The sequence below is a fragment of the Nelumbo nucifera genome, chromosome 2 (genome assembly GCF_055504915.1).
Source record: "Nelumbo nucifera cultivar China Antique chromosome 2, China Antique-T2T, whole genome shotgun sequence".
NCBI lineage: Eukaryota > Viridiplantae > Streptophyta > Magnoliopsida > Proteales > Nelumbonaceae > Nelumbo > Nelumbo nucifera.
The window spans coordinates 6,019,617-6,047,166 of NC_142650.1; the positions used below are offsets into that span (position 1 = coordinate 6,019,617).

At 38.8% G+C, this 27,550-nt stretch overlaps 1 protein-coding gene across 3 annotated transcripts in view; it reads left to right on the top strand.

Moving 5' to 3' along the window:
• Positions 1 to 27,550, top strand: part of LOC104594732 (regulator of nonsense transcripts UPF2) — a 59,485-nt gene that overhangs the window by 19,928 nt on the left and 12,007 nt on the right. The window contains exons 8-12 of one of the 3 annotated variants that reach the window (XM_010255173.3): positions 4,150 to 4,326; positions 4,431 to 4,512; positions 9,542 to 9,832; positions 9,929 to 10,126; positions 11,062 to 11,163. In XM_010255173.3, coding sequence (XP_010253475.1) covers positions 4,150 to 4,326; positions 4,431 to 4,512; positions 9,542 to 9,832; positions 9,929 to 10,126; positions 11,062 to 11,163 — 850 coding nt within the window. The remainder of the gene's footprint in view (positions 1 to 4,149; positions 4,327 to 4,430; positions 4,513 to 9,541; positions 9,833 to 9,928; positions 10,127 to 11,061; positions 11,164 to 27,550) is intronic. The other 2 variants (XM_010255174.3, XM_088898042.1) reach the window with 2 other exon arrangements.

Genomic DNA, 27,550 nt, shown 5'->3' on the forward strand with positions numbered 1-27,550 from the left:
ATGTTATTTGATTTTGTTTATGGGATGCTCTAGAATATTTCTGCTTCGTTGGACAGTATCAAGCATATCCGACTCTAGATGACTTAAACTTAAAAAATCCAGATCCTAAATGACTTAGTGTCCTATTCTGAAATTTCTTTTTATCTTCAAAAAAAAAAAATCTTGGTTTAATTCAAATCTCAGTATAGTCGTCTTATTTTCTTATACAAATTCATGCATGGCAACAAACTTCTTGAGCAACAAAATAGTATGATCCCGAAATCCAAAGATATGCTATTGAAGTGCTTAGTTCTAGCTGTTGGTTTCCAAATTTGTCATCATCAGTCCTTCAAATAACTTTTCCCTCTAGATGGTCTTGTGATGAACTGACATGAGCTTCTATCATCTTTTTTAGGTCAAAGTTATGACCTCTGCTCCCCTATAAGTCAAAATGATTTGTTGAAATTGAGAAGGTTTTATGTAAGCATTGTTTTTACCCTCAATGGGTTGGAATAATATGTATTAATAGATTAAAAATAGTCCGAAGGCCCTTCTGCAACTATACAATAGTCATAAGTTAAGAACCATATGCAGAAAAACAAGGCTGTACAAAAAGAATCATCGTGTATAATCCTCCTCAGCCCCAAGGTGAAGAAACCTCCGAATTCTTTGATACATGCTTCCCATAAATGTATCTGCCTTTATATTTTTCCAATTATCCTTTTCTTTACCATCATTAAAAAAGAAAAAAAAATATGGTGGTTGAAGCTGAACTTTGATGGAAGCAGTATTGGTAATTTGGGGCCATCTGGAATAGGAGACATGGTGCATGTGAGAATGTAGTAAATAAATCCCAAGGCAGTCCCATAGCTAGGAAATGTGGCACTCAAGAACAAACAAGTTTCACCCGCAAAAAGAATATGAGACATTTCTCAATGGATAACTTCCAAATAGGGAATACAAAAAGGAAGTATTCCAGAGAAAAATGATATGATAAATTCAATTAATATAATAAATTAAACAAGTTTCAATCACATAAAGATGGCAATCTGTTTCACCATTGCCTTTCGAATACACTATTTTAGTAAATTTCTCCCAAATCAGCTAGTGCTTCCCAAAAACCATCATGGATGCTCTATCACTATGGGTGGATTAAAGGTCTAAACAAAAGGGGAAATGTGGTTTGTGTTAGATAGTGTATGCCCTTAGCTCCAATCAGATTGATGTACAGATACATTTATTGTAAATGAATAAAAGTACATTATTGTTTTATGTTGATATTGGTATGTTTATGTGAAATTACCCCTTAAACTAGCACTTATGAGACTCGTGTTAGTTTAGAATGTTCTCAACCACTGGATAGACTTGGGGAGTTTATCCTGCCAAGGTTGACACTGATGTGCTGCCAAAGAAGTTGGGGCAGCTTGTCTCAATTGCTAGGGTTAGACTCAAAGCACATGTAATGTGTGTTTGGATGAAACATTGAATCAAGACCATTTTCTAATTATGCCCTGGACCTTGGAGATTGATGGGCAAAATTGGAAAGTTACACATAACCCCTAGACTTGATTATGGTACTACACTAGGTGTTGGATTGGGCTGTCTTTGATATGCCAACCAGTGAGATCCATCAAGTGTTAAAACCTGGGTATGTTGGGGCAGTCTAAGAATTCACCTAAGTAGGTGATCATAGTGATAATATCGACCTCTTTGTCGGACAAAGTGTTTGAGATTTGGTTTTGCAAAATATATTTATATGATATATATTATATATTAATGTTTTATGGAAAATGTTTGCAAAAGGTTTTAATTCCCGGGATCCATTCAATTTGAGAGTGTGACATTGTACATTGCATCCAGGGGAAAGGTCATTTTGTGTCGGGCAGTGTTGTTATCATTATGGGCCAAGAAATTAAGTGTAAGAGACCATTACAGGGTTGATTACCTAATGGGATTTATCTTACTTAAGTCCTTTATCCTTGGGTCTTCATAAGATGGCTAAATTCAAGGATCATTTATTGTTAATGTTGGGCCCATTGACCCCATAGTGATGTGCTTAGGGGTTCACTGTGTTTAGCAGTAAATTCGGCTAAGCCTTTTCATAGAGGCTGGACCGAACCCATGTGGGACTTATGTGAGGTCATTGTGGGGTTGCACGCCATACAAATCAGGCCTAAGTTGGCCATGCAACATCTTGGGTCGTGAGCATTTGAAGGACTTGGACCTAAGGCCCATAATTAATAAGATTAAACTGTCACATGACAACTTAAGCATAGTTTTCAAAGCGCCAAGGCGAGGCTAGGCGACAGGGGGGGCGCCTTGTCGCCTAGGCGATGGGTTTTTTTTATGTAGAAAACATATATCCTAGGGTAGTTCCCTAGGTACCATAACCATATTTCCTTATTAATTATTCATAATTTTCATAAGAAAAGTAGAGAGTTCATGTTAAAGTATAGAAAATCAACATATTCATGAGAAGAAAAAGAAGAAGGAAAAGAAAATTCAAAAAATATAGGGGCTGAACCCTTATTTTTGTTATGGGAAAAGAAGAAAATGTGTTGATTAGAAAATGTGTAGTAGTAGTAGAAAATGTGTTGATTAGACAATATTTTAAGTTCTTCCTTATTGGTTCAGGTTTTAAAGTCTTTGGGGGTTCAATACAGCATTTAGCAATGTTTATATTGATTAAATAAAACCCTAACAAAAAAGAAAATAATAAAAAGAAATTAGTATATAAACACAAAATGAACATTTTAGTTTAATAGTGCTTATTTTATAATTATAATGTCAAAAAATAAAGAATAAAAAAGTATTTTATAATACATAGTACAAAACTGTTTGGCGATTAGGTGAGTCGAGCCTCAAAGGGTGCCTTATCACCTAGGCGTTGCCTTGACAACTATAAACTTAAGTTGTCATGTGCTCTGGGTCAAATCTGGGTTTGGAAATGGGTGTGGAGCATCCATCCTGTTAAGAGGATAAGGCTTTTCTTAATAGAGTCTAGATCCAAATTAGATTTGGATAATCTCCTAATTTGATTAGGAGAGTGCTCCATAAGGAGATAAAAGAAGAAGAGAGCGAACCAGACTAGGAAACCACTCTCTTTTGTTCTCTCTTCTTCTCTTTTGTCTTCCAAGAAACCCTATCACGACTTAGGCTTTCAAGGACTGATAGAGATCAATTTTCTTCTGTTTTTTGCAAGAAAAATTCAGAGGAATTTCAGGCTCACCTTCCCTAGTTCGATCCAAGCAATTAGGTTGCAGTTTTGCTGAATCGTCTTCACCTATAACATTGCACCATCTTCAGTGGAGGCTGATTTTAGGATTGATTTGGACATGAACTTTCCACCTTGGGATCTGCGTTTGTGGTATCTATATCCGGTGCACATCTCCCTCTTTGTTTGGTTTCAAATCTGGTTCGGTTTAGTGCAAGACCGATCCTGAAAAATGCAGTTTTTCAAAACATAGGGAATTTGATTCCCAGAAGGATTAGGAAATTTTTTGAAATTTCGCCCAGCCATCTAGCATGGTTCAGCCATCCACATGATGGATCCTAACCCTTCAAACAGTTTGAAGCCTCCTCTCCTTATAAACCATTTGGATGATATAACTAAAAGATGGAAGAATTTTCAAGAATATGTCCTCGGAGGCTGAGGTGCTAAGGAAGGCTACAGTGAAGGCTCATTGTTGTCTATCTGTGCATAACAACTTTAGAGGATGTTCCTGATACTTCTCATTTGATATACACTTTTTTGCACAAAGATAAGTCCTTTATAGTTTTCTGTTTTATTCTTTTTGCAGGGCTGAGATGCTGAATACCTCTGTATTGCTAGTTACCATAGACAGGCTATGCTTGTACTTTTCTTTAATACTCAAGATTAATGCAATTTATCTTACCCTTGTCAAAAGATAGGAAAAATAATCTCTTAGTGTACTTCATTTCTAAAGACCAAAATTTACACACAATTGGCTTGACTGTTGGAGAAATTTTAGGATATTGCATGTTTATCTTATTCATGAGTCTATCTTATCTGTGTGTGTGCTCGCAACTGTGAATTGTGCGTGTGCCTGTTCTTTTTTTTCTCTTTTTTTTTGTGTGTCTGTGTCTGCATTTTTGTAGCTTCTGAATAATATCTATACACTCCATATTCTCATGAGATCTTCTTTTCAGTTTAGCAGAAGCACTGGATATGCAACCTCCTGTAATGCCAGAGGATAGTCACACAACTCGGGTAACAACTGGAGAGGATGCATCATCTCCTGCTGCTGGAAAAGAATCTTCAGTTCTTGAGCCATTGTGGGATGATGAAGATACGAGGGCCTTCTATGAATGCCTACCGGATCTCAGGTTTGTTTTGGTCGGATCAGGCTTGTCAACTGATAGTCTTAAATTTTAGCTGTTATGGCATGTTCCTGTTGGTCAGATTGTCTTAGATCTTATATTCTATCCAGAGCTTTTGTTCCTGCTGTATTGCTGGGAGAAGCTGAGTCTAAGATCGCTGAACAATCTTCCAAGACACAAGAGCAACCAACTGTAAGACAGCAAGAACCTGTTAATAGCATTCTTTTGTTTTTTCTTATAACAACTGTTTATATAATATATTGTATTACTATGCAGAATAGGGGATAAAATCTGAATTAGCTAAGCATTGTCCCAACTATATGTGGCCAGCTACATGAACCATGTTCTGCCATTACACTATGTTCAGTGCCACATCGATTGTTAACTTGTGGGCTCTTAAGTCATTTTTGACTACTTCAACCTATGTCTTTAGTCTTTACTCTTTAGTCTGCCTCCAGTTCTTCTAGACCCTTCAGCTTGTAATAGATCATTTCTTCTAACTGGTGTTGTAGATGGTCTTCTTTACAAATGACTGAACCATGTTAGGGATTGTTTAATAACGACTGATGGAGGCAGAAGGAATAGGGCATTCTTCTCATTGTTGACTTTAGGGTTTGGAGAGAGGTGGTTGGTACAACTAGATGTGTTGAGGAGATGACTTTGATATTGGCCGAGCAACAGTTACAAGAAATTGGTAGTAGGGTGTGGGAGATTTGTCCAGTGGATTGGAGGGAGGCAGAGGAGGTTCAATCAGAATCGTCGTCCAGTGGACTGGAGGGAGGGAGAGGAAGCTCAATCAGAATCTTTTTTTTTTTTTTATCAGTGCAGAATCTTTTTTTATTGAAGAGTAAAAAGAGGCATTTCATTAAACAAAAGAAAGAAATACAATCCAAGAGGTGACAAGATGGCACCTCACCATAGACAACAAGTCAACAACTTTAAAAACTACAGCAATGAAAACTGAAAGGAACTACATATGAATTTCATGAACATCCCAAAAATTTCCCCCCATATCTGATTTACTAATTTGGGCAAATTCTGGGAGCACTGAAGTTCAAATCGCCACTAGTTTCTCAACCAGCCATGATTTAATAATCCTAGACTTTCTTCAAATCTTCTATTTCTGTCATTCCAGAGGGCCCAGCAAACAGCAAAAGGGATGCAGATCCATATTATCTTTACTTTCGTCCTGCCTCTGATACTTGGCCAGGGCTGAGAAGAGTTCAGCTGTTGATCTTGGCTGAAATACTCCGACTCCTAGCAGTGAAGAATAGAAATTCTAAATAATGTTTGCAACCTTACAGGTGTAGTACGGATGGAGAACTGTCTCTTCATCCGAACTACATAAAAACAGTAGTTGGCTGAGCTAAAGCTTCTTATCTTTAACTGATCTGCAGCTAATATGCTGTGCAAAGTGACCAACCAAGCAAAGGGTTCCACTCTATGAGGAACTGGATTCCCCCAAACCCCTTTCACCTGATCTGTAACCATTTGATCTTTCACCAATGCCAGTAAAAAGACTCCAATCATAAACTCTTCCTTTGATCAATATCTTGTTTGTGGGTAACAGTGGATTAGTTGCTCTGTGACTAAGTCTTTATAATAGGTAGCTGTTGAGGGATTGTTGGTTTTGAAGAAAAAGCTAAGGAGATAGGTGAGAACTTGACGCCAAGTTTATTCAGCAGGGAAGATGACCAGGTTCTGGTTGATGGAGTCCATGAGGTAGGTAGGAAAATCTTGGTGAAAATGGCAGAGGAGCATCAGATGTGGGTAGCCAGAAAGTGGGTTTTTTTTCCTGGAAGGGGAGAAGGTGGGGGTGGTCATTTCTAGGCTGGCCTGGCCTGCAATATATTTATGTATTACATATCCAAATATTATAAAATGACACATGTAATATATTGTATATGATATTTATATTTATATAAATTATAACATATATTTTCTACCTATACTATATGTTATATTATATAAAATATTGTGCATATTAAATATAATGTATTTAAAGGCATAGGCCCAAAGCCCAGCCTAGCCTCAACCTAGCCTGGATGATCGGACCATGATCATCACCCCTAAGAGATGGTAGCAGAAGCCATTTTCAGACACTTGGAGGAGAATGAAAGAAGAAAAGGGGGCTAGATGGTTGAAGGGGAAGAACATAGGAACCATGAGGCATTAAAGAAAAACAAATGACTGTGAGGTCATTAGGTGGGCACACCAGCATAGAGAGAAAGGAAGAGATAAAAAAAGAGTTTAGATGCTAAAATGTTGCAAAATTGAACTCAAGGAATATGAGGAGCAATTCCAATAGCATTAAGGTGAGAGGAAGAGGTGGGAAGGGTAAAAATCAACTGCTGTAATGCTGTTGCAGACATATTTCAAGCAATTTTCTGATTATGGGAGTCTGGTGTCAGTTGTGTTATCAGGTTTTGACTCTTTTTAATCTTGATTGATTGGGGGTGGAGCTGTGGAGGAGTTTCAATCTTGTTTTGTCTTGGGGTGGGGCTTGTTCTTTCTTTGGCTGCCCAGGTTGCTCTTTGTAATTTTTTACAGTTTGTTTTCATTTTTCAATAGTATTTTCTTTTGACTATAAAAAAAAAAGATAAAGAGAATCTACCTGTAAAGCTGTCAAAATCTTACGATTTACGATACAATTCACGATTTGAATCATGAATCCCAAGGGTTTTGATTCGAGCCTTATGTCTGAATCCTTTTCTTTAAAAATCTTACAATTTTTGTTGAATCCTACGATTTGATTCGTAAATCCTACGGTTTATGCCATTCTTGTGATTCACTGTGATTCAAGTCAATTCAATTAAGAATTAGTTTTCTACTTTATCATTTTGTTTTGTTTATATTTTGTCAAGGGCAATTTGTTTGAAGGACCTTACTAGAAATTGATTTATTTATGTTATTTCAGACTTCTATTGTACAAATGGTAAGTTCTGTTGTTTTAGGTACATGCATGGTTGATAGATTTGGATTTAATAGAATCAGTTTTCTGTTTCTATTTTGCCTTTTAGCATATCTATATTTAATTTTTCGTCAAGTTTTTAAAAATAAAAATAATCTTACAATTTATGATACGATTTGGTTCAACTTTTTTTTTTTACAATTTACAATTTACAATAGGATTATGATTTTCAGACTCCTAGATTAGCAAGCTATTGCTCCTTTGTCTCCATATTTTGAGAGCTTCCTTGAGACTCTTCTCTTTTGATTTTTTAATCTTCTTCTGATTTGGCATATGGTGTCCTTTGAAAGGAGGAGAAGGGCCCATGCATATGTTTAATGTTAACTACTTTAGGAGTATCAGTGAAGCAAGAATTTTGGCTTTTTTTTTAAGGATCTCTCAATGCTGCAAATTTTGATGGACCAAAGTGGTGTTGAGGGGCTTTAGAGATGCTAATGTGGATTGTTTCAGAGATAAGGCTAGGCTCTTCTGGTGGCTGGTAATGGGGACCCCTCCAGAACCAGATAATTTAAGCTCAACTCGAGTAGCTGCCAGATTGATATCCTTTGTCCATTTGATATCGGTGGGGTCAGCCAGGAATAGTGTTTTGAAAGCAAGAGGCACAAAGCACAAGACAAGGTGGGCGCTTGAATGAAGCAAGGTGCAAAGTTTTGAAAAATTCAAAAGACAAACAAACTTTAATACAAAAATGCAAATTTGAACTTTAAAAGAAACTAAATGTTTTATTAAAATACATAATATAACATATAAAACAAATTCAAATTCAAAGTGAAAGCAAATAAATATGGATCATACCAAAAAATCAAGAAATTAAATGTTTTTCTCAACGTGTTTGTCTATCTCCTAGCATCAATTCAAGCAACTAGTGTGATATCAAACACCTTGCCTTCCAGATTCTAGGAGGTTGGGGCCTTTATGGAGGCAGAAGGCTGATGGCTTGATGGTTTGGGTGCAAATGGGCAATACCTCGGATGTGAATTTTGGCATATATAAATGAGTCCAACCACGGTGCAGAAACTGAATAATTAACCAAAAAAATAACCAATCACGTTAAAGATGTCACCTGTGATGTCTCACTTTCTCATTGGTTCACTTTTTCTTTTTTTTTTTTTTTTTGCTTAGTGCAGTTTCTGCACTGTAGATTTTGCCTACGTATAAAGTAGTTTGTTTTGTGATTTCAGCAATTTGGTTGCAGTTCATTCTATTTAGTGTCAGGCATTAGAGATTAGTTATATTTTTATTGCTTGTTTAGTGTGGAAAGTTTGCTACCTGAGATTCTATGTGCAACCACTAGGGCTTCAGGTATTCACAAGGTCATTGTTTTTTAAAAGTTAATAGATAATTACTGGTGCACACGTACCAACAAAAAGGTTATTTAGAAGCTAATAACTATTTTAAAGGTTTAAAACACAAAACCATGTAAAAAGAACATTTAACATTTATAAAAGGTATGCACATGGATTGCTTTGCGCCTCAGCCCAGGTGGGCCTAGGCATACCAGTCGTACACCCTTTGAAAAGATATAGGCATGGGTTCAAGTGGGGCACATGCCTTAAAATGCGCACCCAGGCATGCCTAAAACACTGAGAAGGATGGCTCAAATTTAGGTCCGTTTGTATTGCTATTAGAGCTTAGGTCCTTGCCTTGTTACTGGGTCTCAGACTTGTCTACTCTCCTGGTGCTTAGGGAGATATCATGGAGGGCAATTTAGTTATGGTTATAAATAGAAGCATGCATATAGAGTGCTTTGCATGTTATTTCCATTGTACCGCAGAGCCCCATGCATTTACAACAGGATTGGATACTTCCTCCTATTGACCAATTCTTTGGTGGATGAGCTCTTGGAGAGAAATTGCTGGGGATGATTTGTTCTTTGGTGCATTTTTCCCAGTGTAGTTGGTTTTTGGTTTATACTCTATAGTCTGTTTTTGAGTTTTCTTCTCAAGAGCAGTTTGCTCCTGTTGTATGCTTGCTTTTTTTTTTGAGCCTGGGCTATTTTGTCTAATTTTCTATTGTTTTGTCCTTTATTTTCTCTGCAATGATATTTGCTTCTTGTAAATCCATCTCTCTCTCTCTCTCTATATATATATATACATATATATAGTAGATAAATAGATAGATATGGTTCTGACTCCGAGAATAAATGTTATGATATTATTATTTCATTTCTGTATCATATACCTTGCTTGTTTATACCCTGTTAGAGTTATATATATATATATATTGACTGTATTGAATTATGGTGCAAAGGACTCAACATCTGAGGCTGACCAAGGTCATGTGGCACAAGATGGAGCAGAAGCTTGTGTAGATTCTGGACCTTCGCAAGATGGGAAATCTGATGAAAAAGTGAAGGGTAAAGAGGAAAGAGATAAGGAAAAGACTAAAGATTCAGATAAAGACAAGGGAAAAGAAAAGGATTCTGAAAGAAAAGGAGAAACTGAGAAGGAGAAAATTAAAGGACTTGAAGGGACAAATTTGGATGCTCTATTGCAGAGGCTTCCTGGTTGTGTGAGCCGTGACCTTATAGATCAGTTGACTGTAATCACAGCCTGTGCTTTATTGGGTTCCTGTGCTATATTTATTATTTGCTTTCTATGAATCCTGCAGCATCTTCACCATGATCTTTCTTTGCAGGTGGAGTTCTGTTATCTAAACTCAAAATCTAATCGAAAAAGACTTGTTCGTGCATTATTCAATGTCCCCAGAACTTCTTTGGAATTACTTCCATATTATTCTCGGATGGTGGCTACACTGTCGACATGCATGAAGGATGTTTCTTCTATGCTCCTCCAGATGTTGGATGAAGAGTTTAATTTCCTGATAAATAAGAAGGTCTCTTTTGTATTTCAATATGCAACATTTTGATTATTGTTACTTCATCTGTTCAACACAATGTTTTAAAAGCGCAAGGCGAGGCGCGCGCCTTTTTAAGAAAGGCACAAAATTACAAAAAAAAGCTAAAAAATAAAAAAAGTCAGAAAATTAAAAAAAATGCCATTTTTTTTTTAAATTGCAAAAAATATTAAACATAATGTTAATAAAAAATGTAAACTTAAATTTTAAAATAAATGATTTAAAAAACTTATTATCCAAAATTAAAATAGATAAACATAACATGTAAAGTGTATTCAAATGAAAATTTAAAAATAAAAGCAAACATATAAAGCATTTTCAAGCATGTAAAACCCACGATCTCTTTTTTTCCTTAATTGCATTGCTTCAAGTAGTTAATGTGATGTAAAACATATTGCATTCTTGATTCTATGAGTCGCCTTTGTATCACGCCCCCCGAGGCAAGCCCGAACAAGTATACGTTAGGGTCTGAAATTCTTATTTCTCACATAAAAAATAATGATTTTATAACTTTCATTGCCTTTTTAAGAAGATAGACTTGCTTGGGCTTGCCTTGAGGGGCGTGGTCAGGGGTCCGGGGGCGGAGCCCCCGGCCCAGCCGTTAGATTAAAAAAAACAAAAAGCGCAAAATTTTAAAAAGGCACACGCCTGGGCTGAGGCGCAAGGCGCATTAGGCGCATGCCTAGGTGCACCAGGCGCGTGCCTTTTGAAAGGGGTGCGCCTAGGACTTGGGCAAGGCGCATACCCGCTAAATGCGCCCCGCCTGTGCGCCTAAGGCGCGCCTTTTAAGTCACTGGTTCAACATGTGATGCAATCAGTCTAATCTTTTCATTTATTCATGATTCATCTTCCATATTTCTTTCCATTCATGTTCTTGTTTTTATTATCATGGTTATGATTATGACATGCTTCAGGATCAAATGAACATAGAGACAAAGATCAGGAACATAAGGTTTGTTGGAGAACTATGCAAGTTTAGAATTGCACCAGGAGGCCTTGTATTTGGTTGTTTGAAGGTAAGATAATGTTTGCTTGATAATCAATTCAACTTGAGAGAACAAATTGTTCTTGTTCTGGAAAACTGGTTCATACTGCATTTTTTTTTTCTGTTCGAGGTATAATGAGATTTGAGGTTATATATAGTTGTTTAAACCAAAACTATGTGTTTCTTTTCACCTGTTGAATAACAACTGTTGGAGGCATAATGAGATTCTGACTACAGAATCTTCTGCTTTAAAATATTTAACTTATTTGCTCTATGTTTTGGAACTGGTATAGTCATGGCATCTTGGTTGTAATTGACTGGATATGAGATATTCATTTGGCCTATGGTGTTTGATGCATCATATTTAGAGAGCTAGGTGCCTTGGCTTCTAGTTTCAAGTTTCAACATCTTGTTCAGATGGAGATTGTTAACACTAAAATATTGTTCAGATGGGTTTCTGCCTTTCTGGGTCTGCAAATTCCATAGCGGATTGACCAACTAAAGGTAGGATCGTTAGGAATGAGTTACATTGAGGTACTGATGTTATGGGATTGTCTATTGCCTTGTTATTGCTGTTTTTGTTTTTGTTATTGTTTTTATTATTATTATCATCATTGTTGTTGATTACCTCATCCCTTCTTATGCCAAAGAGTCTAAATTAGAAATTTTAAACAGAAAGGGGTATTTTGATCATTTTACATACTTCTGTGGGTTTGACCAGCAGCTCAATTTTTCTATTTATAGTGTTCAAAATTTCAGTCATTCGTTAAGTTGTTCAGTGATTATTTTGTTTTCCTATAAGAATGGTAATTCTATGGATATTTTCCTAGTTTTTAATATGATTGGCCACCCCTAATCCATTTTAACGCTCCTAGATTCATTATTTATTCATTCCAGTCCTACACTAATTGGTACCAAAGCATGTAGTTATACATTTGATTGTATGCAAACTCATGATTTATCACTTTGTTCTCATGAAGTGGCCCATCCAGTAGGCCTGGGGTATCTCATATTCAGTTGTATGGATATGGGTTTGGTAGAAATCATTCTTATTGGTTTGGAATTAATGACAATCAATTTTCTGACCAAGGATCTTTTGTGGTCTTATTTGAGAAGATCGTGGAAGAATTTAGATCTGATAATGTCTACATGAGCAATGTTTCCAAAAATGCAAGGAAAGGAATACCAAAATTTGGGGGAGATAATCATGCACAAGTATTCTTTGATTGGTTAGTTTTATTGGAAGAATATGCTGATTAGTATGATATGTCTAATGAATAGAGAGTTGAAATTAATTGATCAAAAAAATAGAGAGTTGAAATTGCACATAGTAAGTTGGTGGCTAATGCCAATAAAGGGTAAAAGCATGGATGATCTTATTAGATGCACAAGCTGGCAACATATTGTTACTTGGGAGGAGATGAAGAAAATTAGGCAAGCAGTGTTTTCTATGGACAGATCCAAAGCTTCTAGGCCAGATGGATTCACCATGGCTTTTTATCAAGACTGTTGGAATGTGGTAAAAGAAGACCTTTGTGCTGTGTTTAAGGAATTTGATGACAATAACAAAGTAAGCTTGGGATTAAACTAGATCTTTCTTCTAATCCCTAAGAAGAAAGAAGCAAAAAATCCTAAAGATTTTAGGCCAATCAGCTTGGTGACTAGCATTTACAAAATCTTGGCTAAAGTGTTATCTTTGAGGATTAAAGTAGTGCTACCCTCCATCATTAGTCAAGCCCAAGGAGCATTCGTGCAAGGGAGACAAATAACATATCAGATCCTAATAGCTAATGAGTGTGTGGAGGATATGAGAAAGTCTGGAAATCAAGGTTTTGTTTGCAAGATGGATTTAGAAAAGGCCTATGATTTGGTGGATTGGAGTTTTTTTGTTAGAGGTCCTAGGGTGTTGTGGGTTTGGAGCTAGAGGGTGTAATTGGATAAAGGGTTGCATAAGTTCTTGCCATTTTTTGGTCTTGGTTAATGGGGTAGTCAAGGATTTTTTCCCAGCTTTTAGAGGATTAAGGCAAGGTGACCCTCTTTTTGCTTTCATTTTCACCCTAGTTGTAGATGTGTTCAGCGGTTTGATTTCTAAGGCAGACTTGGAAGGAGTAGTGAGAGGTTGGAAGATAGGAAGGAACGGAATCAAGGTGACCCACTTACAGTTTGCTGATAACCTAATAATCTTTTGTGAAGGGGATGATAGGAGAACAGTAAGGCACCTTAAGTCTCTGATAAAACACTTTGAGAGAGTATCAAATCTGAAAATAAACAAGGATAAGAGTTGCGTGGTGGGTGTGAATTTGGATGAGAGGGCTATTGAGTCTGTGGCTGAGTGTCTAGGTTGTCCCATTTCCTCCTGGCCCTTATAGTATTTAGGTCTACCTCTAGGAGTCAACCCTAAGGAGCACCTTTTGGGCCCCGGTTTTGGAAAAGTTTGAGAAAAGGTTAGCCTCGTGGAAAAGGAACTATATTTCGTTAGGGGGTAGAGTAACTTTACTGAAAGCTTCCTTAGCAAATCTGCTGATATATTACTTCTCTATGTTCAGGATTCCCATTAGGGAGGTTAAGAAGTTGGAGAGATTAATGAGAAATTTTCTTTGGGAGCCAAGGGAGGAAAAAAAGGACCATTTAATAAACTAGGGAATAGTATGTAGGAGGAAAGAGGAGGGTGGGTTGGGATTAGGGAACTTAGTTTTGAAGAATAAAGCTCTCTTAGGTAAATGGTTGTGAAGGTGGCCCTTAGAACAAGGGCTATGGCATGAGGTGATAGAGAGTATACATGGCAGTTCGGGAAATGGGTGGGATGCTGGTGTATCCATGTTGGCAACTCCTTGGAAAGCAATTTAGAGTATCCTTCCTTTTTTCCTCAACTTTATCAGGTATGATGCCAATTCTGGTATTTCTGTTTTATTTTGGGAAAACATCTGGGTGGGCAATTCTGCCTTTAAGGACAGTTTCCCTTCTCTTTATTCCCTTTCTTATTACAAGAATAAAGCAATCTCACACTTTCTTCCAACATCTGTTTATCCTTCCTCTCTGAATTGGGACTTCGGGTGTCGTCGGGGCTTGAGGGATCATGAGCTCTCTTGTGTTTCAGACCTTTTGTCTCTACTTGGAAGTGTCTTTCTGGACCCTCTCAGATCTGATGTAAGACTTTGGTCCCCTAATCCAAAAGGTTACTTCACGTGTGCGTCCTTCCAGCTAAGGAGATCTGGTCTAGAGCTGTACCTCCTAAAATTATTATTTTCTGGTAGGAGGTGTTCTATAGGAAAATCAACACTTCAGACCTATTGCAGAAGAGAAGGCCTTCCATGTGTTTGTCTCCTAACTGGTGTGTACTTTGCAGGGCTAATGGTGAGGATTGCTTTCACTTACTTTTAACCTGTTCCTTTTTTGATGTTATTTGGAGCTGGATCTTTGCCTTGTTTGGGTGCAGGTGGAATTTGACTACAACTGTAGATCAGCTCTTTGACCCTTCCTTCTTTGTGTAGCCCACAAAAATTGGTAAAACAATGTGGAGATGCATTAGAGCTGCTGCTTTGTGGACAATTTGGGAGGAAAGAAATGCGAGGATTTTCCAAGAGAATGAGAGAAATATTCAGAACATAAAGGTTTGCATTTTGACTTGGGCAATCCATTGGCTCAGATCATTGGAATTGTATAGTTGTGGCTAGTAGCAGTACTAGGAAGAGCAGGGTACCATCTGTGTGGGTGCCTCCTTCTGAAGGCTGGACAAAGCTGAATTTTGATGGTAGCAGCCAAGGAAGTCCAGGTCCTTCAGGGATAGGAGGGGTGCTGAGAGATAAAGACAGCAATATCTTAGCTTTATTCTCAGGCTCCGTGGGTTTTGGAGACTCTATTAGAGCTGAGCTTCTAGCGGTGGTACAAGGTATTCGGATTGCAGATCAGTTAGGAGTTCAGAAATTACTTATTGAAGGAGATTCCAAAGTTGTTGTGGGTTGGTTAAAAAATCCAGATTCAGTTATTTGGTGCTACAGGGACATTATGAGGAAAGTTAATTTGTTTTCAAGGAACACGACTGTTATTTCTCAGTGGGTGGGTAGAACAGCTAATGCCATAGTGGAGGGGTTAGCTAAGCAAGGGGTATCAAGGGAACATTTATTCTGGGCAGCTCTGTAAACTTTCATTTCTGAGCCTGATGTAGTACTTTGTTGTTGTTGAGGAGAGGTACCAGCTCGTGCCTCTCCTCGGGCAGTCTGTATTGTAACATCACTTTGTTTTCTTTGAATAAAATACCATTCATTTATCAGAAAAGAAAATCTACCTATCAAGAAATGTCTACAGAGTATATGGATATATTTGGATAACTAGCCATTCATTGTGATATAATCTAGCATCAGGCAAAGATTGGCTGATGTTTCTGTTAGTCCTTGAGGTGGAACAGGATTTTGAGCAAATTGAAGATGCCATAGGTGATGAGTGATGACTTTTGAGGTTCCGGATGATTATTACATTTTCAGCACGGCTACACTGATCTTAAAGATGGGAGTGAAACCAAAGAATCCAAGGTCCAATCTACAATAACCATTAGACACTGAAAATCAAGAAGTTGCAGGTCAGGTTCATGTTGAAATTGAAGGTCACCTGTGCAGTGATGAAGAGGATTCTTTCCCTGATGATAGGGTCTGCAGATCGGTTTCTCCCCTCAAAGTCTCTTTCTTTTTATGGGTGGCAGTATTGGGCAAGTGCTTAACAGTTGACAACTTATCAAAGAGAGGTTTGGTGATGGAACTCAGTGGATGTGTGCTATGTAGCAATAATTTGGAGGAGGTGGAGCATCTTTTCTTGCATTATAGATTCACTTGGGAGATATGGATGAAATCTCTGAGGGTGTTTGGAGCTCAGCTGTGTTTCCTGATGGACTTGATGGTGTTGCTAAGTAGCTGGAATGTGGGTGGTTTGCAAGGAAAGGAAGGATTGTATGGAGGGTAGTGCCAGCAGCAATGCTGTGGTCAATTTGGAAGGAAAGAAACAGGAGGCTTTTTGAAGACAAGTTCAATTCAGAAGATATAGTTTTAAAAGGCAGTTGGGGTAGGATGTACTCATGGGTGGCGATACACAAGTTATTCAAGAATATACCTTATAGCTCTTTTTTATCATAGAAATCTTTTTTGTATTCCAATAAAAAAAATAGAAATCTTTTTGTATGAATTTATGAATAATTGTTTTTTGGGATGTACAAAGTTAATCTTGCCTTGTCCAGTACCTTACTGTGCAAGATCTGTATACATGTTTTGTTTATTTAATGAAATACTTTACCCTTCTCTCCAAAAAGATGCTGAAAAGAAATGTCCTAATATTTATGATCAACTTTTTCTTTTTTTGATCAATAACACGAGGATTTCATTAATGAATAAAAAGATAAGACTTAAATACAATGGTGGGGGGAGGTAAACTCTCTTAACTCTCCCCCAAAGAGAAAATTACAATGTAGCTCAAAACAAATAATTTCTTCCCACCCTTTGATAGGAAAGTGTCTGCAAATGAATTGGCACATCTTTTAACCCACTGCAGTTGCACTTCTGTTACCTGAGTTAGACACTTGAATTGTTTTCATTCATGGATATATGTCCATAGCCCATCATCTTCTTTCCCTAACCATCCTATTACCACTTTTGAATCTCCTTAGATGATCAGCCTGTTAGTTCCTTGGCCTTTTTCAAGACCAAAATTTCTGCTCTCAGTGAATCTCCAATACCAATTGGATCTGAAAACAGAGCTAAACAGAACCTTCCTCCAACCTAAAAACACCAGTGTAAAATAAGAGTAAACAGAGGAAGAAGAAGAATTTGTTATATTATTCATCAATCTCGTATGTATATATACAAGTTACAAATTCTATGTTAGGAAAGAAGAATAATCAAATTCCTACAAATCTGTCCTACAATCAAGGTAAATCACTATTAAGAGGTCGACTGATAGGGTTTAGCTATCAGGTTCACAGTTCTTTCATCTTCTTCTTCTTCTTCTTCTCTTTCTTCTTCTCCTTCTCTTTCTTCTTCTCCTTACTGGTTCGGACTACTGTAGCTACAGTAGAAACATGGTATCAGAGCGTGACAACTTCAGTTTGTGACCTGTTTCAGTTCGTGACAACTTCAGTTCGTGCTTCAGTTCTCTCCTTTTCTTCTCTGGGCTGTCAATGGAGAAAAGTGGTTCGTCCCAGGCCTGAAACATCACAGCTCTTCTTTTTTCTGGTGCACAGAACCTCCTTTCCTAAGAAAACAACTTCAGCAGTGAATGGTTGGCTGAAGCTCTCAAACGAAGGTTGGTTATCTCTCCTCTGTGTGCTGTTGGTATTTCTGGGTTGAAAATCTTCAAGAACTTGAGAGGACTGATCAGAACCTAGAGAACTAGGTTGGTTGTTGCCCTGGTTCTTGGAAAAATTCCAGGAACAGGCTGTGTTTACAGTGACCAAATGGTGTAAGGGCTGCTACTGTAGGTGGCCGAATGGTGCAAGGTGTAATGCAATGGTACTAGTTGAGTTTTTGTTGGTCTTGTGGTGCCCTCTTAAAAGCGTTAAAGCAGGTCTGTATTGTGTGTGACAGCTATGGCTGTGTGGTGGTGCTTGTGATGCATAAACTCTGTTGAGTAGTTGTAAGAGAGCTTGCATGTGGTTAGTAAGTGCTGAATTAATGTCGGTGTAGTCTGTATTTTTTTTTGTGAAATCAGTAGTGGTGGATAAGAACAAAGGTGTGTGTATCTATCATTGTGTTTAGGGACTGCTGTAGGTTCTAGAACATCAAACTCTTGACAGCAGCACTTAGTTAGTGATTGGGAATTCAGATTAGAGGCAGCATTGAAAGAGTATCATGGCAGCAATGGGAGATGGCTGTAGTGATCAGAAACCTAGTGTGGTGGTTTCCTTTGACTATCTAGGTGTACAGATGACCTCAATTAAACTGAATGGTGAGAACTATGTTCCATGGGCCAAGTCGGTGGAAGTTTTTCTCAAGGCAAAGAGAAAAGTGAAGCATGTGAAAGAAGATAAATCACCGGCTGACTCTCTAGGGTTTGATGATTGGGAACAGGAGGATGCTCAAATCATGACATGGCTATGGAACAGTATGGAACCCAAAATAAGTGCCAACTTCATGTTCTTAGATACAGCTAAGGACATATGGGAACATGCCAAGAAGCTGTATTCTGGGCAAGATAATACTACAAGGGTATATCAGCTCTATCAAGAGTACTTTGGTCTGCAACAAGGAAATAAAACCCTAGAAGAGTACTATGCCAGTATGAAGAACCTCAGAAATGAACTCAATGTCTATCATCCTCTCACTCCAGATGTTAAGGTTCAAAAACAATAGAGGGAACAACTAGATGTCACAAGGTTCTTAGTGGGGTTGAAATCAGAGTATGAATCAGTTAGGGCCCAAATATTGGGGGGCTCTACCCTTCCTACACTTGAGGAAGTGTGTGCTCGGCTTCGCAGGATTTCTTTGGGACAGACAGATTATCCCACACAGTCTGATAGATTAGCTTTTGTGACAGCCAGAGGAGGTGGACGTGGTACGAAAGGGGGAGGACATGCCTCCCGAGGAGGTCGTGGTGGTTCCATATTTGGCTGTGGTGGTGGTCGTGACTCAGGGGGAGGCCGTGGCAAAGAAAAAGGCAGCTCTACAAGGAAGTGTACCCACTGTGGCAGGGAAGGACATTCTGTAAATTTCTGTTATGATCTTCATGGCCGCCCTCCCTCTAAATGGGCCAATCATGCTATTGCTGGTGGGGTTGATGTCAGTGATAATCAACAGGCAGACCTAACTCCTTCCACATCTACATCTGTTTCCGGAAGGGAGATGGTGAGTGTACCGCGTGATGAGTATGAGCGGTTCCTTCAGTCCACTTCACAGCACATTACTGCTACTCTTGCCCACTCAGGTATAGCTTGCCTGTCATCTAAAACCTCTCATTGGATTATTGACTCTGGAGCCTCTGATCACATGACCAGGACTCCAGGTGTGTTCTCTTCTCTCTCTAAAACTTCCACATCTCAAACTGTTACCCTTGCCAATGGTTCCTCCTCTCCCATCTGTGGTGTTGGCAATGTTGACATGGCTTCTCTTTCTTTATCATCTGTTCTATATGTCCCTAAGTTTCCATTCAATCTTATGTCTGTTAGTAAATTAACCAAGACTCTTAACTGCTCTGTTACTTTTTTCCCTTCCTCTTGTGTTTTTTAGGATCTCAGGACGGGGAAGAAGATTGGTGGGGGGCATGAAGCTGGTGGATTGTATTACCTTGACAGTGGTGGATCGTCAGTTGCACTTCAGACTTCACTCACTCCTCTACAGTGGCATTGTCGACTGGGACATCCTTCTCTCAAGGCACTCAAGATACTAGTTCCGTCTTTGAGTCATTTGTCAGTGTTACAGTGTGAGTCGTGTCAGTTTGGGAAACATCGTCGTGTTTCCTTCAGTCCTAGAGTTGAAAGTCGTATGTTGAGTCCTTTTGCTTTGGTTCATTCAGATGTTTGGGGCCCGATCAAAATAGTCTTATAATAGTTACAAGTATTTTGTCACTTTTATTGATGATTGTTCAAGAATGACATGGATTTATTTAATGAAAGAAAGGAGTGAATTATTTTCCATTTTTCAAAAATTCCATGCTGAAATACGTACACAATTTGGTGTTCCAATCAAAGTTCTTCGTTCAGATAATGGTCGTGAATATTTTCTAACTTCCTTTCAACAGTATTTAGAACAGCATGGCATCATTCATCAAACTTCTTGTGCATCCACTCCTCAACAAAATGGGGTGGCTGAACGGAAGAACCGTCATCTCCTTGAAACAGCTCAGTCTATTCTTCATCATATGAGTGTTCCTAAATGGTTTTGGAGTGATGCTGTACTTACTGCGTGTTTCCTCATTAATCGGATGCCCTCTTTTATTCTTCATGGTTGGTCTCCCTTCTCTACCTTGTTCCCCACCTTGTCTCCCTTTCCATTAACACCTCGTATCTTTGGCTGTGTGTGCTTTGTTCACAATCTGAGTCATGGAATAGACAAGTTGGATGCACGCTCCATTAAGTGTCTTTCTTGGCTACTCTCGGACTCAAAAAGGGTACAAGTGTTACAATCCCATTACTCGGAAGTGCTATGTTTGTCCTGATGTCACCTTTTTTGAGTCAGTTCCCTTCTTCTCAGGAACTGAAGCATCTTCGTCTCCACCTTTACTTCCTCTTCCTCTTTCGGTCAGTGATCCCGTTTCGGGTGTTCCTGTTGGAGTTGACTCGTCACCTCATCCAGTGCAGATCCCTACTGAACGACCACCAATTCGGCAAGTGTATACACGTCGAACGACACCGGCCCCTCCTCCAGCTTCTACCTTGTCCGCAGATCCTGTCGTTGCTCCTGTTGCTGAACCTTCAAGACTTGACCTACCCATTGCCTTACGTAAAGGTAAACGTAGTTCTACTCTCCATCCCATTTCTAGTTTTGTTTCAGTATCTCGCCTTTCCGCCTCACATCGCCAATTTGTTTCACTATTGTCATCTATTTCCATACCTAACAATGTCCAAGAGGCTCTTAGTTCACTTGGGTGGAGGCAGGCAATGGAGGAGGAACTCTCTGCTCTTCAGCATACTCACACGTGGGAGCTCACTACTCTTCCTCCTGGTAAGCATGTTGTGGGTTGTAAATGGGCGTATACTGTTAAATACTTGCCAGATGGTAGTGTGGAGCGTCTGAAAGCCAGACTTGTTGCTAAAGGGTATTCACAGTTGTATGGAGTGGACTATATGGAGACCTTCTCTCCAGTGGCTAAGATTAGCTCTGTCCGTGTGTTAATTTCCCTAGCAGTTATGTATGATTGGCCCTTATTTCAACTTGACATAAAAAATGCCTTACTTCATGGTGACCTTATAGAGGAGGTATATATGGAGCAACCACCTGGGTTTGTTGCTTAGGGGGAGGCTGGTAAGGTGTGTAGACTGAAAAAGGCAATTTATGGGTTGAAACAATCGCCTCGTGCTTGGTTCGGGAAGTTTAGTGAATTGGTGAAGAATTTTGGAATGAAACAATGCCAGGTTGATCACTCAGTGTTCAGCTATGACTCAGAAGCTGGAAAGATTTTATTAGTGGTCTATGTGGATGATATTGTCATAACTGGCAGTGACAAATTGGGGATCGACAAACTCAAGGTCTTTCTACAAAATCATTTTCAAACAAAAGACCTTGGGACATTGAAGTATTTCTTAGGTATAGAAGTTGCTAGATCAAGACAAGGTGTAAACTTGTGCCAAAGAAAATATGTTCTCGATCTATTGGACGAAACAGGACTGTTAGGTGCAAAACCGGCTGAGACTCCTATGGAACCAAATGTTAAGTTGAGCAATGATACAGGGGAAATATTTGATGATCCTGGAAGGTATAGACGACTAGTGGGGAAGCTGAACTATTTGATTATCACGAGACCAGATATCTCCTTTGCAGTCAGTGTGGTGAGCCAATTTATGTAGAACCCTCGTATATCTCACTGGGATGCAGTTCTTAGAATTGTAAGATATTTGAAGGGAGCTCCGGGCCGTGGGCTATTGTATAAACCAGGAGGAAAACTTGAAGTAGTTGGGTACACAGATGCAGATTGGGCAGGCTCTGTGTCTGATAGAAGATCTACTACAGGTTACTGCACATTTCTTAGAGGAAATCTTGTGATGTGGAAGAGTAAAAAGCAGACGGTTGTGGCTAGAAGCAGTGTTGAAGCCGAGTACAGAGCCTTGGCACACACTACATGTGAATTAGTGTGGTTGAGGAATCTCCTACAAGAAATCGGGTTCCACATGGATAAACCTATGAAGTTGTACTGTGACAATCAAGCTGTGCTCCATATCTCATCCAACCCTGTTTTTCATGAGAGAACAAAGCACATAGGGATTGATTGCCACTTTGTAAGGGAGAAGGTTCTTACTGGAGAGATAAGCACAGAACATGTAAGCTCAGGTGATCAGTGGGCAGATTTGTTTACAAAAGCCTTAAGCTCAGGGAGAGTGAACTATATATGTAACAAGCTGGGATTATATGACATATATTCTCCAGCTTGAGGGGGAGTGTTAGAGTTAGCCGAATAAGGGTAGATTAGTCAACTCACCTTGGTTAAGTTATGAGCTTATGTGGCAGTCTTATTAGAGGTTCTCTGTCCCATACTTAAGTAGGGGCAATTTAGTCCTTGTTCATTTAATTAGAAGCCTAATCACTATTAAGAGGTCGACTGATAGGGTTTAGCTATCAGGTTCAACAGTTCTTTCATCTTCTTCTTTCTTCTCTTCTTCTTCTTCTTCTCCTTCTCTTTCTTCTTCTCCTTACTGGTTCGGACTATTGTAGCTACAGTAGAAACATCAATCAATCTCGATATGCTATGTTCGTTCATGAAAAACAGGATTAGATGCAATGTGAAGAGCAGCTTGGTTATCACACCACAACTTGGCTGGTACTGAAGTTTTAAGACCTACTTCAATCAGAAGCTGATATATCCACATTATTTCACACACAAACTTGGCCATAGCTCTATATTCCGATTCTGCACTCGAACGTGAGACAACATTTTGCTTCTTACTTTTCCATGAAACTAGATTCCCTCCAACAAATACACAATAGCCTGAAGTAGACCTTCGATCTTCCTTGGATCCTGCCCAATCAGCATTTGAAAAACATTCAATTCTAGTATGACCATGATTGCTATACAAAATTCCTCGCCCAGGTGCTCCTTTTAAGTAGCACAAAATTTGTTCTACAGTTGTCTAGTGATTAACTATTGGAGAGGACATGTACTGACTCACCACACTAACTGAATACACAATATCTGGACGAGTTACAGTAAAATAATTCAACTTTCCAACCAATCTTCAATATCTCTCAGGATCTTCAAATAATTCACCATCTTTTGTGAGCTGCAAGTTAGGAATCATTGGAGTGCTACATGGCTTAGCTCCCAACTTTCCCGTCTCAGACAACAAGTCGAGTACATATTTCCTTTGAGATAAGAATATTCCCTTCTTGTTTCTTATTACCTCAACACCCAAGAAGTATTTCAACATTCCCAAATCTTTCGTATGAAACTGAGTGTGGAGAAAGGATTTAAGGGATGAAATCCCTGTAGTATCACTCCCTGTAATGGCAATATCATCCACATACACAACTAACAAAATGATGCCAGCAGCAGAGTGCTTGAAGAAAACAGAATGATCGGACTTGCTTTTCTTCATACTAAAATTCTCGACTGCCTGACTAAACTTTCCAAACCAGGCGCGAGGACTCTGCTTCAACCCGTACAGAGACTTATGAAGATAGCAAACTTTCCCATACTCCCCCTGAGCAACAAAGTCAGGCGGTTGCTCCATATAAACTTCTTCTTGAAGATCCCCATGAATTAAAGCATTCTTGATGTCTAACTGATGAAGGGGCCAATTATATGTAGCTGCCATAGAAATAAACAACCTGACAGAAGTAAGTTTAGCAACAGGAGAAAAGGTATCAAAATAATCCACTCCATAAGTTTGAGCATATCCTTTAGCAACAAGACGGGCTTTCATTTGGGCAATGCACCCATCAAGATTGACTTTAACTGTAAACACCCATTTACACCCAATAGCCTTCTTATTTGCAGGTAAATTTACCAAGGTCCAAGTACCATTGTCCTCTAAAGCGTTCATCTCCTCAATCATAGCATTACGCCATCCAGGGTGAGAAAGGGCTTCTTTAACAGTCTTAGGAACAGAGATAGAATCAAGAGATGCAATAAAAGAACAAGAAGAGGACGACAAATGATTATAAGACACAAATGAAGATACTGGATAAGTACACTTACGCTTACCTTTACGAAGAGCAATAGGAAGATCATCATTAGAGACTGGTTCTGATGACGAAGGAACAAGATCAATTGAGACTGGATCTGCCAACGAAGGAGCTGGTGCAGGACATGGATCTAGAGGGGTTGGTCGCCGAGAATAAACCTGTACTGTAGGTGGCTTAGGCTTGGCAGGAGCAGATTCAATAGGATGTGAACCAGATGATGTGACAGTATAGATTAACAAATCATCATCCTCCCCTTGACTTGAATGAGGAGTAGATGGAAAGAAAGGTGTATCTTCTAGGAAATTAACATCACCTGACACAAGATATCTGTGAAGAGTAGGACAATAACATCTATACCCTTTTTGAACATGAGAATACCCAAGAAAAACACACTTCAAAGATTTTGGTTCTAGTTTGGTAACCTAAGGACGAACATCCCGAACAAAGCATGTACACCCAAATACCCTAGGCTCAATAGGAAACAGTGTTTTATTTGGAAATAGAACATGATAAGGAGTCTTACCCTGAAGGACAGATGAAGACATATGGTTAATCAAAAAACATGTTGTGGAAACTGCATCAGCCCAGAAAGGTTTAGGAACCTTCATTTGAAATAACAAAGCTCTTGCAGTTTCAAGAAGGTGTCTATTTTTCCGTTCAGCAACCCCATTTTGAGATGGTGTATCTACACAAGAAGTTTGATGAAGAATGCCATGCTGAAGCATGTAAGTTTGAAAGGATTCTGACAAGTACTTCTTAGCATTATCACTTCTCAATATTTGTACATAAACATTAAATTGAGTTTTAACTTCAGCACAGAAAGCAGAAAAATGAGAAAACACCTCAGAACGATTTTTCATTAAATATAACCATGTCATACGAGAGTAATCATCAACAAAAGTAACAAAATACTTAAACCCAGTTTTGGACTCAACTGGACACGGACCCCAAACATTTGAATGGACTAATTCAAAAGGAGCATTAGCTCGTTTATTGACTCTAGGACTCGAACTAAGACGATGGTGTTTAGCAAACTGACAAGATTCACAATTTAATGACGACAAATTCTGAAATTGAGGACAAATTTGCTTTAACACATGGAGAGAGGGGTGACCCAACCGACAATGTGCTTCAAAAGGGGTTACAACTCCAGAACAGGCTATGGATCTTGGAACTTGTGTATCAAGGATGTAGAGACCTCCAGACTCATGTCCCTTACCAATAATCTTCTTCGTCGTAAGATCCTGAAATAAACAATAGTCAGGAAAAAATGAGACACAACAATTAAGGGTATGAGTGAGTTTGCTAACAGAAATTAAATTAAATGATAATTGAGGTAAACTAAGAACATATGACAAAGGAAGTGATGGTGTTGGACTAATTGTGCCAGACCCAATAACACAAGATGTTGACCCATCTGCTAAAGTAACAGGAGAGGTAGATTTATGTGACTGAAAGGTAGAAAACAGACTTGAATTACCTGTCATATGATTTGTAGCTCCAGAATCAATGACCCATTTTGAAGAGGAGGAAACAAGACATGTATTGGGTTTACCTGACTCGACGATGGCAGTAACAGGAGTAGATTGAGGTTTCAATGATTCTTGGTACTGAGCAAATTTGACATATTCATTTGCAGATATCATAACAGACTTCTCAGAAGTATCCGTGGTGGATGCAATATGGGCTGACTGAGTTTTCTTATTCTGCAACTTCCTGCAATCCCGCTTCATATGTCCTGGCTTATGACAGTAATGACACACTATCTCTCCTAACTCCTGTCCACGAGTATTAGTATTCCTGTCATAGTTACTTGACCTACCACTACCACTCCTGTTTTGTTGTCTCCCTGATTCAGATGTATTATTGCGGCTGACAAGGGCACTACTAGGCTGAACATGTGAACATTCTGTACGAAGGACCCTACTGAAAGTATCTTGTAGAGAAGAGATCTCTGAACTGGAAAGAATCTGAGATTTAGCAGTCTCAAATTCAGAAGGTAGGCCAGCTAAAAAACTCATAACAGCCATCTTTTCTCGCTGAGCTTGTTGAACAGTCACATCAGTACTTAACGGAAGCAACATATTAAGTTCTTCATATGTTTTCTTGAAATCCATGAAATAGCTTGTAAGAAATCTATCGCCTTTGTCTGCCCTGTAAAAGGCTTTGCACACATCATAATTGCGGAAAATATTCCCCTTTCTGGAGTACAAGAACTCTAGATAGTTCATTAATTCCTTAACAAATCCACAGTGAGTGACTAAACCAACCACCTCACTTTCAATGGAGTTGCGTATCTGCAAGAACAAATGGGCATCCTCCCTCAACCAAGACTTTCTCAAGTCATCATTAGGAGGGTCATCAGTCAAATGGTTATCCATAGCAATACTCAGCAAATATAGTTGAACAATTTTACTCCAATCCTGATAATTAGAGCCATTAAGCTTATGCTCAGTTATTTTTTACTTCACTGGAATAACATCCGACATAACTATTGATTTCTTGTTTGCCATAATCTCAAAATTCAAATAAACAGAATATTTTGAACACCGAAAATCAACGGAGCACACCTGTTGAAAACACCGGAATGGATATGCACGTAACAAAGGACAAATATGTGCTATACAAGACGAGGCGAGCCAAAAGACAACGACCGAAAAAAATTTTCCGGTGACAGATGTGCCTCCACGTGCCGGCGCGCGTGACTGTGGCAGAATCTTCAGGCAGTGCGTGAGACACACGCGCAAGGCTGCTGACTGCGGACTTTGCAGAGACTAGATGCTCTGACTGCTCCAAGGAGGTGAACCGAAACACCCAGAAATTTTCCTCTACCTACTGTTTACTTATAACAAAAGGGCAGGCAGAGACTAGATGCTCTGATACCATGTAAAATAAGAGTAAACAGAGGAAGAAGAAGAATTTGTTATATTATTCATCAATCTCGTATGTATATATACAAGTTACAAATTCTATGTTAGGAAAGAATATATTAGGAAAGAAGACTAATCAAATTCCTACAAATCTGTCCTACAATCAAGGTAAATCATATCTCCCTAGTATTTACTTCCTATTTTAGTTATACAGTCTGTAACATCATATCTCCCTAGTATTTACTTCCTATTTTAATTATACAGTCTGTAACATCTTCCTATTTTAATTATACAGTCTGTAACAACCAACAGCCCCTCAAGGCCCTGGATTACCTTCACTGCTGCCATCAAAATTGAGTTCGATAAAGCCTGTGCAAGGTGGAGACCAAGAAGTTTGAGCAATGCTTCTGCTTGGAGCTGAAGCTGCTACTTCCTGCCAATTATTCAAAATGGTCTCTGTGGGAATGTCAACAAACATCTTCACTGTTTTTATCCAATGGGCCACCCTAAAAGTAATCACTTCTATGATTTCCTCTCAACTTTTCTCCTTTTCAGCAAATATTCTTTGTTACCTATCTTCCCAAATTGTCCAACAAGCCACTGCTCTAGTACACCCCCTCAGGAATCTTCCCCTCTTCTTAGTCCAGCTACCGACAAAATAGTTGAAGAGGTGTTGTATGCTTGATGGGTGAGTCCACCTGCAACCGAACAGAGAAACCAACCCAAATAGAATAAA